Below are 13126 nucleotides of genomic sequence, written 5' to 3' on the forward strand. Positions count from 1 at the left end.
AATAGAGACGCCCAGACAGAAGAGGTAGTTCGCACGCTTGTGCAACAACTTAGCGCAAAGTACAACGACGAGGTCCAACCCGGTTGCCAACCCAGACGCGAACACTGAAGACGTGATTCGCACGCTGGCGCAAGAGCTTACGATAACATACAACAACGTGGTTCAACGTTCAACCGCCGTCTCCTATCGAGGTAACAACCCCTAATATTCTAATTGGTAAGCAACATACTATTCAACCGTACACCTATCAACTTTCCTGCTTGTCTCACACAGGCGTTGAATCTCCAAATATCATCGTAGGCAAACTGCTATCAACTACACCACCAGGTAGAAGCAAGTTCACAGCAGCATTCCAAATGCCAGCCACACATTCGTACCACGACATCGTTATGACGAAGAAGGCGCATCAGGCAGATTTGAGGAAGCGCCAAGAAGATCTGGATGATTGTAGGGCAGAGGTGAGGGCGGAACGCTTCATGCAAGAAGAAGCCTTGGAACGAGCATCAAAGTCACAAGAAGCCTTGGAACAAGCATTAAAGTCTTCCCGCAAGGGAAAAAAGAAAAGTATGTAGTTTAAACATCTTGGCACCATCATTCCAGTACTCAATTGCATTCTGGTCGTTTGGTGGGCTCAGCACGCAGTGTAGAGATTATGATGAAGGCGTTGGAAGAGAAATTGATGAATCAGCTCAACGATTCCCGCACACAACAGGTATGTTACCTGGAACAACTCGATGAGCAAGCTAACAAGATAAAATATCAGGATGAGACGATAAAACACCTGGATGACAAGATAAAATATCAGGATGAGACGATAAAACACCAGGATGAAACGATAACACACCTGGATGACAAGATACAGGGCCTTGAAGTTTCCCTGGAACATGTAACTACTCAATTTCAGGACCCTGTACTAACTCCTACTGATTTTTATTCTAGTATTCTGCAGTAGTGCGTGTCCTCCACCGACGGGTGGTGCTGGATGATGCTCGTAGTCTCCTATCGACCCGCTATGGTTTCCCCCCCACTTCACTTCGGCCAGGCTACCGGGAAGCCGACGGCCAGCCGACGAAGAGCCTGGGGCAATTGGTAAAGGAGGTCCGTTTGAAGCTGAACCAAGACGACGCGCGCTTGCTGCCCGATGAGGCTTTGAAGATGATATTTGACAGCACTGGTGGTACTGTCCGTGGAGAGGTGAACAAAGTGGCTCACAGAGCCTCTGCGGAGGACCTGGCGCTAGCGATCACTGGGGATGATCTGACAGCCTTGCAGGCCAAAACCTTGCAGGACATCTACGAGTTTGTCCACCACGAGATACCTTTGTACAAGCGTTCTGATTGCCTTTAGCCGTCGTCTTCTGTATTCTCTACTGGAAACAGCGCTCGAATGTCACGATGACATCGCACTCTCGAAAGTGCCGTGTATAGTTGTCCGTGCGTGAAAGAATCTGTGTGAAGGTCAAGCACGGCTTTCTGCAATGTGCGTCCTTGACAACCGTTGAACGTGGTCGCGTATGCCGGTCTGAGAGGAAACTGTTTGCGGTTGACTGTCCAGCTGCACCGCGGGGGGTTGAAAGAGAATGTGATGCGAGGTAGGCAATGGGTCTCTCCAGTCTGAGGGATCTCGACCTCGACTATTGCGACTGTTCTCAAGGGTCTCGGCTTGGCGCCCAAAAAGAGACCCGACGGCCCAGATATATACACCGTTCCTGTCCTCAGTGACCCCAACACTGGCCCTCTGATCGATGAATCCCTCGAGATCGCAGTATATCATATCCCGCAAAGCCTACCTTCCCGCACGGCTCTCAGATGCTCATTCACGTATTCGACTCTGCATATATTAACGACGTGCACCCCACCATAAAGCTAATACAAGTGCGTGTTGCAGAGATTCTGAACCCCGCAAGCGTGGAGTTTTTCCGTCGAACGCGCTCGGAGAAGTTTAAACTTCCGTGGGAGGAATTTTCACCCGAAGGCCCGAAACGCGATGGAGATTGGGCATATCTTGAGCAGAATCTCAATAAGGGAGAAGCGTTACGCGAGAAGAGCGGCGGGGAGTGGGTTATGGGAGACACGTTCTCGTATGCGGACATCATCGTGGCCAGTCGACTGTTCTGGTACAAGCGCGTCTTGAAGGAGGATGAGTGGGCGAGAATTAGCTCTTGGAATGGAGGGGGATGGGCAAAGGTGCTGGATAAGATTCAGCAGGAATGTCACCTGGCGTGATATGGTGACTTGAGATCTCAAAGTTATAAATACCAGAATCACATACCAAGTGCTACAGCTGCCAACAATATTATGCGACCCATCATCCTGTACGAAATACTAAGCGATCTTCCAGAGAAGAGATGGGCGTCTGACAAGTTGAACCCATAGAGACGTCATGCCGCAACACATGAAAGACATTGATAGCTGATTGGTTTTGTTCCTGTGTCCCGTTCGCGTAGGTCTTAAGGCGTAAATGATGTCTATGAGTGGTGAAAACGAACCGTGACACCTTCTGTCAGTGCAGACACTGCAGAGGTGGGACAATCCTGCCAGTAGCTTGACACCTGGCAGGAGCGTCAGCGACATCAAGAAATCTGCCAAGTTCTTGAATAACGATGACTTAGCGAGGGAAACGGTGATTTTTGGGAAAACACATACCTCCAATGTGCTCGATAATTCCTCCAGCCAAATTTAAAACATGGCAAGCCGAGCCGAGCCGGTTTGATACAAGTACATCTTGAAGAAGGATGTCGATGAGTGGGGATTCTTCATGTGATCCTGTATGACATACCAGAACAAATGGGCCCCCAACCCATCAAAGACGAGGTGCTGTAGGCACATTGTAAAACCTGATAACCGACTCACACACTACGCGTCAGATTCTGTCTCGGCCACAAAGGCCTTCTGAATGAAGTTATCTGAGTGGAGTTTTGTGACATTGCTGCAACGTTGGCGCATCTCCTGGGAAAAGGTACACCGTGCCAGCAATTACATAATTGCCGACGAGACTGACAAGCCACTTATACCCCGCGGGGCACACGTTCTCGTAGTAGAGACCTTCGAGACCCTCTAAGGCGAATCCATGAGTTCAAGGCGCCCTATGATAGTAGATATTATTTCGACTGACTACATAACCTACAGTATATATACTACTAAATACTATGTTACCGGTCCATGGATTGGTAAGTACTTAGTACGGACTTGTTGTTGGAGTCCGAGGCCGAAAGATCCGAGTCGAGGGAAGCCGAAGGATCCGAGATAGGTACGAGGGGGAGATGATAGGTACGAGCTCAAGCCGAAACGGACATAGGCGAGCGATGCATGACATCGGCTCGCGTCCTAGAATTATTTTCAGTCTCTCATTCATATATTCAAGTTCCTGACACACTTACTATAAGACCAGTACCAGTAGCACAGGTGCATCTCAGTTTCGTTCAAGACACTGAGATGTACGTTCTAAAAGTCACCTAGAGTTGTTAACACGTCTAACGTTAGCTGTAGCTTTCTCGTTCTAGGTAGACGCACCGTTTGTAATAGAGTTTCGTCCAAGACACTGAGATCTTTTGTCGTTCTAGACTCCTCGTTGTTCCCGCGCTCGTTATAAACGCCTTTAGGTTATGAGCCCTGCCACCATCATGGAATCTACGCTCCCCGCTACCAACTCCAGCCTGTTCAATATCCCGAAGCTCGCAGAAGACGGCTCGAACTGGATTACTTACAAAGAACGAACACTAACGGCTATTGGAGCGCGAGGTTTGATGCGATATACCGATGGTCGAGTCTGCGAGCCTATTCCTTTCGTCGTCGATCCGAAAACCAAGGCCGTTAAAAAGCCTGACGGGTCAACGCCATCGCAGACTGAAATAGACGAGCTCGATCAGAAGATCGACGAGTACCACCAGAAGAACTCACTGGTGAAGCAGCAGATATTCAGCACGATCACCGATCGGCTGCTACTGCGTGTCCAAAAGCTTGGGGAGGCATCCGACATCTGGGATGAGATATGTCAGATTCACGAGGGCAAAAGCGAACTCGTGCAGATAGACTTACGGCGCCGCTTGCAGGAAACAAGGTGTGATGAAGGAGGGGACGTAAGAGCCCACTTCGCAGAGCTCATGAGGCTGCGCGAATCGTTGGCCGGGATGGGGGCGGCTATCGTCGACATCGACTTCCACGCCATCATCCTAGGATCCCTACCAGAATCCTACCGACCTCTTCTATCCTCCATCAGCGCAGCAGCCAAAATCACCAAGAGTCCACTCACCTCCTACGAGCTAATCAGTATCATTACCGAAGAATACGAACATCGGTTACTCACCGAACGACGTCCTACCAAAAAGGGAGCATCTGGGTCCGCCCTCTCTGCAAGAGAAGCTAAGGGCAAGGGCAGAGTGTCAACCGGCACCTCCAAAACGAACTCGGACATCACCTGTTTCAATTGTGACCGGAAGGGCCACTATAAGACAGACTGTTGGTGCCCCGGTGGTGGGAAGGAAGGGCAAGGCCCCAACCAGCAAAAGAAGAAGGGCGAGAAGGCGCCGAAGCAGGCAGCCAACTTGGCCACACAGCCAGAGTCCCACGACGACCAGTATGCCTTTGTCACGTCAGATTTGGCGAGCGTGGCAGGGGAGCTGAACGTACCTGTGGCAAAGAGAGGCGCCATCGTAGATTCGGGCGCAACCTCCCACTTTTGCCCAGACCGGGCCAAGTTCATGAACTTTGTCAGTATCCCTCCCCAGGACATTTGCACAGCCGATGGCTCGACTCTAAGTGCCATAGGCCGAGGTGATGTTCAGATAGAGCTGCCAATGGGTCAGAAGCGCACGACTGTGACGCTGAAAAATGCGCTATACGCACCTAGGATGGCATTCACCCTTATCTCCACAAACAGGATAACGGCGGCTGGCCTAGCAGTCCTCTTCGAGGGACGCATGTGCCAGATCCTCTCCCAAGGGCCGAAGCGACATGTTATCGCCGAGATTCCGCAGCTGGAGGGACTCTACAGCGTCGTTGCGCGTCGTCAGATGCATCATGCCAATGTAGCAAGGCAAAAACTCACCGTAGGGAGCCTGCACCGTGTCCTAGGACACACCTCCCAAGCAGCAGCCATGGACGCCGTGAAGAAGAGCCTCGTCACCGGTATAGAGCTGGACCTCGCATCCAAGCCCGAGTTTTGCGATGTCTGTGTGAAGGCGAAGTCAACGCAGAAACCCTACCCAGATGAGTCCAGTACGCGCGCACTTACCTATGGAGACTTAGTGCACACAGACCTGTGGGGACCTGCGCAGACAACCAGTCTAAACGGGAGCCTCTACTACATCAGCTTCACCGACGACTACAGCAGGCAGACGAAGGTTCAGTTCTTGAAACTGAAGAGCGAAGCACTTACCGCCTTCAAGGCTTATGAAGCATGGCTGGCGCGTCAGACGCTGGCCGTCACGCTTCGTAAAGTCCGTTCGGACAGAGGGGGAGAATATCTTAGCGCCGAATTCGACCTGTACCTCCGTCAGCAAGGCATTGAACGTCAGTTGACAGTCCACGACTCACTGCAGCAGAATGGCATAGCCGAACATCTGAACCGGACGTTGGTGGAGCACGCGAGGGCGATGTTGATAGGACGGGACCTACCAAAGTATCTGTGGGCAGAAGCCATCAACTACGCAGCATGGCTAAAGAACCGCTTACCTTCAAGGTCCATCCCCGGCACCACGTCCTACGAGCTGGTGCGAAAGTGCAAGCCGGATTTGTCGCGCGCCCATGAGTTTGGGGCGAAGGTCTTTGTGCACGTGCTGGAGGGTGGGAAGCTAGAGCCGAAGGCTGTAGAAGCCGTATTTGTGGGTGTAGATGCTGAAAGCAAGGGTTATAGGGTGTACTGGCCGGGGAAACACCGTGTATCGGTGGAGAGGAACCTCACCTTTGCACCGGCAGAGATCCTGGTGGATGCACTGGATGAGGGGGAGCCTACCGCTGTTAACGAACATAACAGCGGCAACAGTAATAATAATAACTTACCTCATAGCGTCCAGCCCATCACCACTACCTTGCAGCAGCAACCTCAACCATCTACCGCCCAGCAACCTCAACCATCTACCGAGCAGCAACCTCAGCCATCTACTCCTCCAAGGACCACGAGGGCCAGACCTCCTCCAGGCTACTATGCGAGCCTGAACGAAGGCAGCAATGCAGCGGCCATAGCGATGGAGAACCTGTTGGAAGCGTCAGAGGTAGATTTAGTGGACGAAGAGACTCACCTTCAACTTGCCTTGGCAGTTGCCCAACCAGAGCCCACCTTGCAGCAGGCGTTAAACGGACCGGATGGAGTAGAGTGGCAAGAAGCTGTTGATTACGAGATTAGTCAACTTGAGAAGTTGGGGACGTGGGAAGTAGTAGACTTACCTCGTGGCGCTAACCTCATCCCCTGCCATTTCGTTTTGGCCACGAAACGTGGACCCGACGGCGAAAAACTCAAACTGCGGGCACGACTCGTTGCCAACGGCCAGAGGCAGCAATTCGGCGTTGACTACTTCGACACGTTCGTGCCGACAGCCAACATGAGCACCATACGCACTGTGCTGACAATGGCGGCTCAGAACGACTGGGAGATCCACCAGGTCGATATAAAAAGCTATCTCACAGAGAGTCAGCGAGGAAAGGTGTTGCGGCTGCGAAGGAGCTTACCTGGTTTGAAGCAGGCCGGTTTTGAGTGGGCTGAGGAGTTAGCGGGAGTCTTTGCGAAGATAGGATTCACCCGGTCCAAGGTGGACCAGGCAGTGTACTACAGGCGGGCACCGGGAGAACACGTCGTCATCACCGTTTCCGTGGACGACATGGCCGTCACCGCCAACAGCACCTCCCACATCACCCGTTTCAAGTCCCACCTCCGCGAATTCTTCGAAATCACGGACCTAGGCGAGCTAAGCTGGTTGTTAGGCCTAAAGGTAACACGAGACCGTGGCGCATGTACCTTGACCCTCTCGCAAAAAGCCTATGTTGACACGATCGTCGAACACTTCTACATGGGAGACGCTAAGAGTGCGCAGACGCCGATGGAGCCAACACTTACCTTGTCCGTTGAGCAGGGACCTGCCACAGTGCAGGAGATCCAGGCCATGCGCAACGTGCCGTATCAGCGAGCCATTGGCTCGCTGATGTACGCAGCCACTAGCACCAGGCCTGATATAGCATTCCCTGTCGCGACGCTGTCGCAATTCATGCGCAATCCTGGTAGGCCCCACTGGGAGGCCACCAAAAGGGCGCTACGGTACCTCAAGGGAACGGGAGACTACGAGCTGACACTCGGTTCGACGGACGGCGGCCTTGAAGCCTTCGTGGATGCAGACTGGGCGTCCCAACCCCACCGACATGTTGTTTTCAGGTGCGAGCGGACGAGTTCAGATGGAGCTAATAACGAAAACGATCTCAGTACTTGGGACAAGACTCTTTGTATATTTGGTATATGTACCTAATAACGAAAACGCTACGAGAAACGTTAGCTACGTGTTCGTCGTGTCGTGCAACTAATGGTACTCACATCTCAGTACTTGGGACAAGACTGAGATGCGTCTATGTATCTGACTCGAACTATAAGGTAAAACGCGTAGGAACATATATTAATCAGAGACAGGAAAAATAAGGGAGGGCACGAGCCGCTGTCAACGCGCGCTCGTCCGTTTCTGCTTTAGCATGCGCTCGTACCTCATGCATCGGATTCATCGGCCTTCGTCTGTTCGTAACTCGACACTCCCCCTCGAGCGCAAGCTAAGCTCATCTGACCCCGGAGGTTCTGTAAACGAGGGCGAGGCATTGCCTTTGTAAAGGCATCTGCAATGTTGTGCTCCGTCGGGCAATAGAACAATGCAAATGTGCCATCCTTGATGTGCGCACGAATGAAGTGATACCGGATGGATATGTGTTTGGTACGAGATTGAAATTTCCCGTTCGAAGCAAGAGCGATGGCGGCTTGGTTATCGCAGTAGACGGGGGTGGGGAGACCTGGAGACTCATACAGTTCTTCAGTGAGGTACTGTAGGTATAGTAGCTCTCGGGCGACAGTGGTTAGCGCGATATACTCTGCCTCAGCAGTAGATAAAGCGATCAATGGCTGCTTACGTGCGCTCCAAGCAACGGGGCCCCCATTCAACATTACGACGTATCCTGACATTGAATGCCGATGAGGCTGGGACGCCCAGTCCGCATCTACGAACGCCTCGAGGCCAGCATCTGTGGAGCCAAGGGTGAGTTCGAAGTGGGCTGTGGCTTTTAGGTAGCGCATGACACGCTTTGCAGCTTCCCAATGAGCTTTGCCAGGGTTTCGCATGAATTGCGAGAGGGTAGCGACAGCGAAGGAGATGTCTGGGCGGGTGCTGGTGGCTGCATACATGATTGAGCCAATAGCTCATTGGTAAGGCACATCGCACATGGCTTGAAGCTCAGTGTGCGTGGAAGGACATTGGTCTGAGGACAGTACCGTCCCAGGTTCCATCGGCGTTTGCGCGGATTTCGCGTCAGTGAGGTAGAAGCGCTCTAGGATGGTATCAATATAAGCTTTTTGCGAGAGGGAAATGGTGCGTCCTGATCGGTCGCGAGTGACTTTCAAGCCTAATAGCCAGTTCAATTCTCCAAGATCCGTGATCTCAAAGAACTCGCGAAGCTGGGATTTGAAACGCTGGATGTGTGAGGTATGGGAGGAGGTTACTGCCATATCGTCGACGGATACGGTGACGACCGTGTGTTCCTGCGGGGTGTGCTTAAAGTAAACAGCTTGGTCAACCTGCGAGCGACTGAATCCAATTCTCGAGAAAACACCAGCCAGTTCTTCCGCCCACTCAAACCCTGCTTGCTTTAACCCCGGCAGACTTCTCCTCAACTTCAGAACCTTTCCTTCCTGCCCTCTTCTCAAGTAGCCAGGCGGCGCCCTCATGTAAATCTCTTCCTGGACATCCGCATATAAGTACGCACTTTTGATATCCACTTGATGGATTTCCCAGTCGAGCTTCGCGGCCATAGCGAGGACGGTTCTGATGGTGGCCATGTTGCATGTGGGTGCAAACGTCTCAAAATAGTCGACGCCGTATTGTTGTCGCTGCCCATTTGCAACGAGGCGCGCGCGGAGTTTGAGCTTTTCGCCGTCCGGTCCGTGTTTAGTGGTGAGGACGTAGTGACATGGGATGACGTTCGCGTCACGTGGTAAGTCGGTAACTTCCCAAGTGCCGAGTTTCTCCAATTGGCTGATTTCATAATCAATAGCCTCTTGCCATTCTGCACCGTCTTGACCGTTCAGCGCCTGCTGCAACGAGGGCTCTGGGTGCACTGCAGCCATAGCGTACTGGTGAGTAATGTCCTCCTCATCTGCCGGTACTGACTCTTCTTCTTCCAGCTTTTGAATTTCGGCTGCAAGATTAGCGCGCTCCCCCTCATTGAGGGCGGTATAATAACCTGGCGGTGGGCGTACTCTGGTAGACCGTGGAGCTGCAGGAGGTTCTGGTGGCGGGTTGTGGGTTCTTGGAGGGGTGGTGGGCGCCGGTATGTGGGTTCTTGGAGGTGACTGATTTGCTGATGAGTCCTGGGCGCTGCCTTTTGTGACGACTTTTGTGACGACAGGGTTAGACTCCCCCTCGACCGGGACTCCATTAGCGACATCAACCGACTCAGGTATGAATGTGACATTACGCTCAACCGAAACGCGCCTCTTACCCTCCCAATAGATGCGATAGCCCTTACTCTGGGCATCAACCCCTACAAACAAGCCTTCTTCGGCCCTAGGCTCCAACTTGCCAGCTCCCTCCACATGGACAAGGACTCGGCTGCCAAATTCGTGGGCAGATGAGAGATTGGGCCGTTCATTATGGACGAGTGTGTATGGCGTGTGGCCCGGTATGGACCTGGAAGGTAGCCTATTCTTTAGCCACACAGCGTAACCAACTGACTCTGCCCATAGGAACTTCGGCAGGTCCCGCGCAATCAACATGGCACGCGCATGCTCCACGAGTGTCCGGTTCAGGCGTTCAGCCACACCATTCTGCTGCGGGGAATCATGGACTGTCAGCTGCCGGGTAATGCCACGCTCCTTCAAGTAGGCGTCAAACTCTGCACTGAGGTATTCGCCTCCTCGATCGGACCGAAGGGTTTTGATACGAAGTCCATCGTTCTGTGTGGTAAGTCGCACTTCGTATTGTTTGAACGCTTCTAACGCCTCGCTTTTGTGCCTCAGGAATGCCACTTGGGTCTCGCGGGAGTAATCGTCGGTAAAGCTCATATAGTAGCTGGAGCCGGACAGACTCATGGTCTGGGCAGGTCCCCAAAGATCGGTATGTACCAACTCCCCATACGCCGTCGTACGTTTCGTGCTTTCCTTCGCAAACGGCTGATGGGCAGATTTTGCCTTCGTACAGGCCTCGCAGAATTCCTCGGCAGACGTGGCGTCAAGGTTGATACCGTTGACAAGTCCCTTCGTGACAGCGTGCCTTACTGCAGACTGTGATATGTGGCCAAGGGCCTTATGGACGGCATGTACGGTGAGTTTTCCTGCTGCCAGGTTCGCATGATGCTTAGCCTGTGCAGCCACACTGTATAGGCCATCTACTTGGGGAATGGTCGCAATGACAGTGCGTTTGGGCCCGGCGGAGAGTATCCTGCACATTCGGTCCTCGAAATGGACTGCCATACCCCCTGCCGTTATACGATTAGTCGATATAAGGGTAAATGCCATTTTTGGGGCATAGAGAGCGTTCTGGAGGGTTACAGTCATTCGCTCTTTCCCATTGGGTAAGTCCAGCTTTACACTGCCTCTTCCTACGGCACTGATAACTGAGCCATCGGCCGTATGCACATCCTGTGGCTCTATCTCGACGAAGTCGAGAAATTTGGCTCTGTCAGGGCAGAAGTGAGAAGTGGCGCCTGAATCAACGATGGCGCTGCGACGAGCAACAGGTACGTCAAACTGCTTTGCAACAGTGGCTAGATCTGACGTAGCGAATGCGTAGTTGGTCGCGCTGTCTGCCTCGGATGTATTAGCTGCGTTGGCGCCCTCTTTTGGCGTGCGTCCAGGCCTCTTCTGACGTTGATTCGGCCCTTGGCCCTCTTTTCCGCCTCCAGGCCTCCAACAGTCCGTTTTGTAATGGCCTTTTCTCTCACAATTGAAGCAGGTAACGTCCGCATTCTCTTTGCTTGTGCCCCCAGACTTTTTACCTCTCCCAGGAGCAGACTTGGCTACAAGAGCCGAATTTCCACTCTTCTTGGAGCCACGCTTATCCGTCAACAGACGGTGCTCGTACTCCTCACTGATCACTGTGATGAGTTCGTTCGACGTGAGTGGTGTCTGCGTTATCCTGGCTGCAGCGCTGATGGACGACAGAATGGGTCTATATGACTCTGGCAACGAGCCCAAAAGGATGGCATGGAAATCGCGATCTTCAATGGACGTTCCCATCCCGGCCAGGGACTCTCGCAGCCTCAAGAGCTCGGCGAAATGCGCCTTGACGTCGCCGTTCTCCTCGCAGCGTAAGTCCTGCAGGCGTCTTCGTAGGTCTACCTGCACTAATTCCGTCTTTCCTTCGTGGATTTGACAGATTTCGGTCCATATGCTCGACGCGCTGTTGAGCTTCTGGACTCGTAGCAGCATCCTATCAGTTATTGTGCTGAAGACGTGCTGCCTAACAAGTGAGTCTTTCTGGTAGAATTCATCTAGCTTCTCATCGACCTCCTCTATCTCCGTTTGCGTAGGAGTCGAGCCATCTGATTTCCTCACTGCGCCCGTGGTCGCATCTACCTTGAAAGGTATCGGTTTGATTGCCCGGCCGTCCACATAACGCATCAGACCTCGCGCGCCAATTGCCGTCAACATGCGTTCCTTGTAGGTTATCCAATTAGTGCCGTCCTCGGCTAACTTTGGTATGTTGAATAGGTTCGAATTGGTGGTGGGGAGCGTGGTGTCCATTGCCGGTTCAGGGCTCATAACCTGTTGTTTTCAGGTGCGAGCGGACGAGTTCAGATGGAGCTAATAACGAAAACGATCTCAGTACTTGGGACAAGACTCTTTGTATATTTGGTATATGTACCTAATAACGAAAACGCTACGAGAAACGTTAGCTACGTGTTCGTCGTGTCGTGCAACTAATGGTACTCACATCTCAGTACTTGGGACAAGACTGAGATGCGTCTATGTATCTGACTCGAACTATAAGGTAAAACGCGTAGGAACATATATTAATCAGAGACAGGAAAAATAAGGGAGGGCACGAGCCGCTGTCAACGCGCGCTCGTCCGTTTCTGCTTTAGCATGCGCTCGTACCTCATGCATCGGATTCATCGGCCTTCGTCTGTTCGTAACTCGACACGACACTCGATGTCTGGGTATGTCGTTCTATTAAACGGGGGGCCAGTGGCATGGAGTGCCCGTAAGCAACCGCTGATCGCGCTATCCACGGCAGAGGCTGAGTATATCGCCCTGACCAGTGTGATACGCGAATTACTTTACCTTCAGTTGCTCATCGAAGAGCTCTACGACCCCGTCCCACATCCCATTCCCGTGTTCTGTGACAATCAAGCTGCGATAGCATTAGCATCCAATGGAAAGTTCCAGTCACGCACCAAGCACATCGACCTTCGATACCACTTCGTCCGCTCACACGTCAAGAACGGCACCTTCAAGTTATTCTACTGCCCCTCTGAGGACAACATCGCTGACGCCTTTACGAAGGCGCTCCCACGACCACGACTCCAGAAGTTGAGGATGCTGATGAGCGTGGCTTGCGCTCGAGGGGGAGTGTTGGAGTCCGAGGCCAAAAGATCCGAGTCGAGGGAAGCCGAAGGATCCGAGATAGGTACGAGGGGGAGATGATAGGTACGAGCTCAAGCCGAAACGGACATAGGCGAGCGATGCATGACATCGGCTCGCGTCCTAGAATTATTTTCAGTCTCTCATTCATATATTCAAGTTCCTGACACACTTACTATAAGACCAGTACCAGTAGCGCAGGTGCATCTCAGTTTCGTTCAAGACACTGAGATGTACGTTCTAAAAGTCACCTAGAGTTGTTAACACGTCTAACGTTAGCTGTAGCTTTCTCGTTCTAGGTAGACGCACCGTTTGTAATAGAGTTTCGTCCAAGACACTGAGATCTTTTGTCGTTCTAGACTCC

At 52.3% G+C, this 13126-nt stretch overlaps 2 protein-coding genes across 2 annotated transcripts; both read left to right on the forward strand.

Annotated features, from left to right (window-relative positions):
- The first annotated feature begins 143 nt into the window (after window positions 1–143).
- Window positions 144–1578, forward strand: HD556DRAFT_624820 (uncharacterized protein). Its single transcript, XM_041311121.1, has 5 exons — window positions 144–216; window positions 274–564; window positions 627–712; window positions 764–886; window positions 940–1578. The coding sequence occupies exons 2-5, from the start codon at window positions 357–359 to the stop codon at window positions 1345–1347; spliced, it is 825 nt and encodes a 274-aa protein (XP_041158593.1). The 5' UTR covers window positions 144–216; window positions 274–356; the 3' UTR covers window positions 1348–1578.
- A 485-nt stretch (window positions 1579–2063) lies between these two features.
- On the forward strand, window positions 2064–2225 carry HD556DRAFT_1383188 (uncharacterized protein; the record flags this gene model as incomplete). Its single annotated transcript, XM_041303300.1, has 1 exon — window positions 2064–2225. The coding sequence occupies one exon, from the start codon at window positions 2064–2066 to the stop codon at window positions 2223–2225; it is 162 nt and encodes a 53-aa protein (XP_041158594.1).
- Between the last annotated feature and the right edge of the window lie 10901 nt (window positions 2226–13126).

Source organism: Suillus plorans (genome assembly GCF_016647745.1).
Source record: "Suillus plorans strain S12 chromosome Unknown HD556scaffold_40, whole genome shotgun sequence".
Taxonomy (NCBI): Eukaryota; Fungi; Basidiomycota; class Agaricomycetes; order Boletales; family Suillaceae; genus Suillus; species Suillus plorans.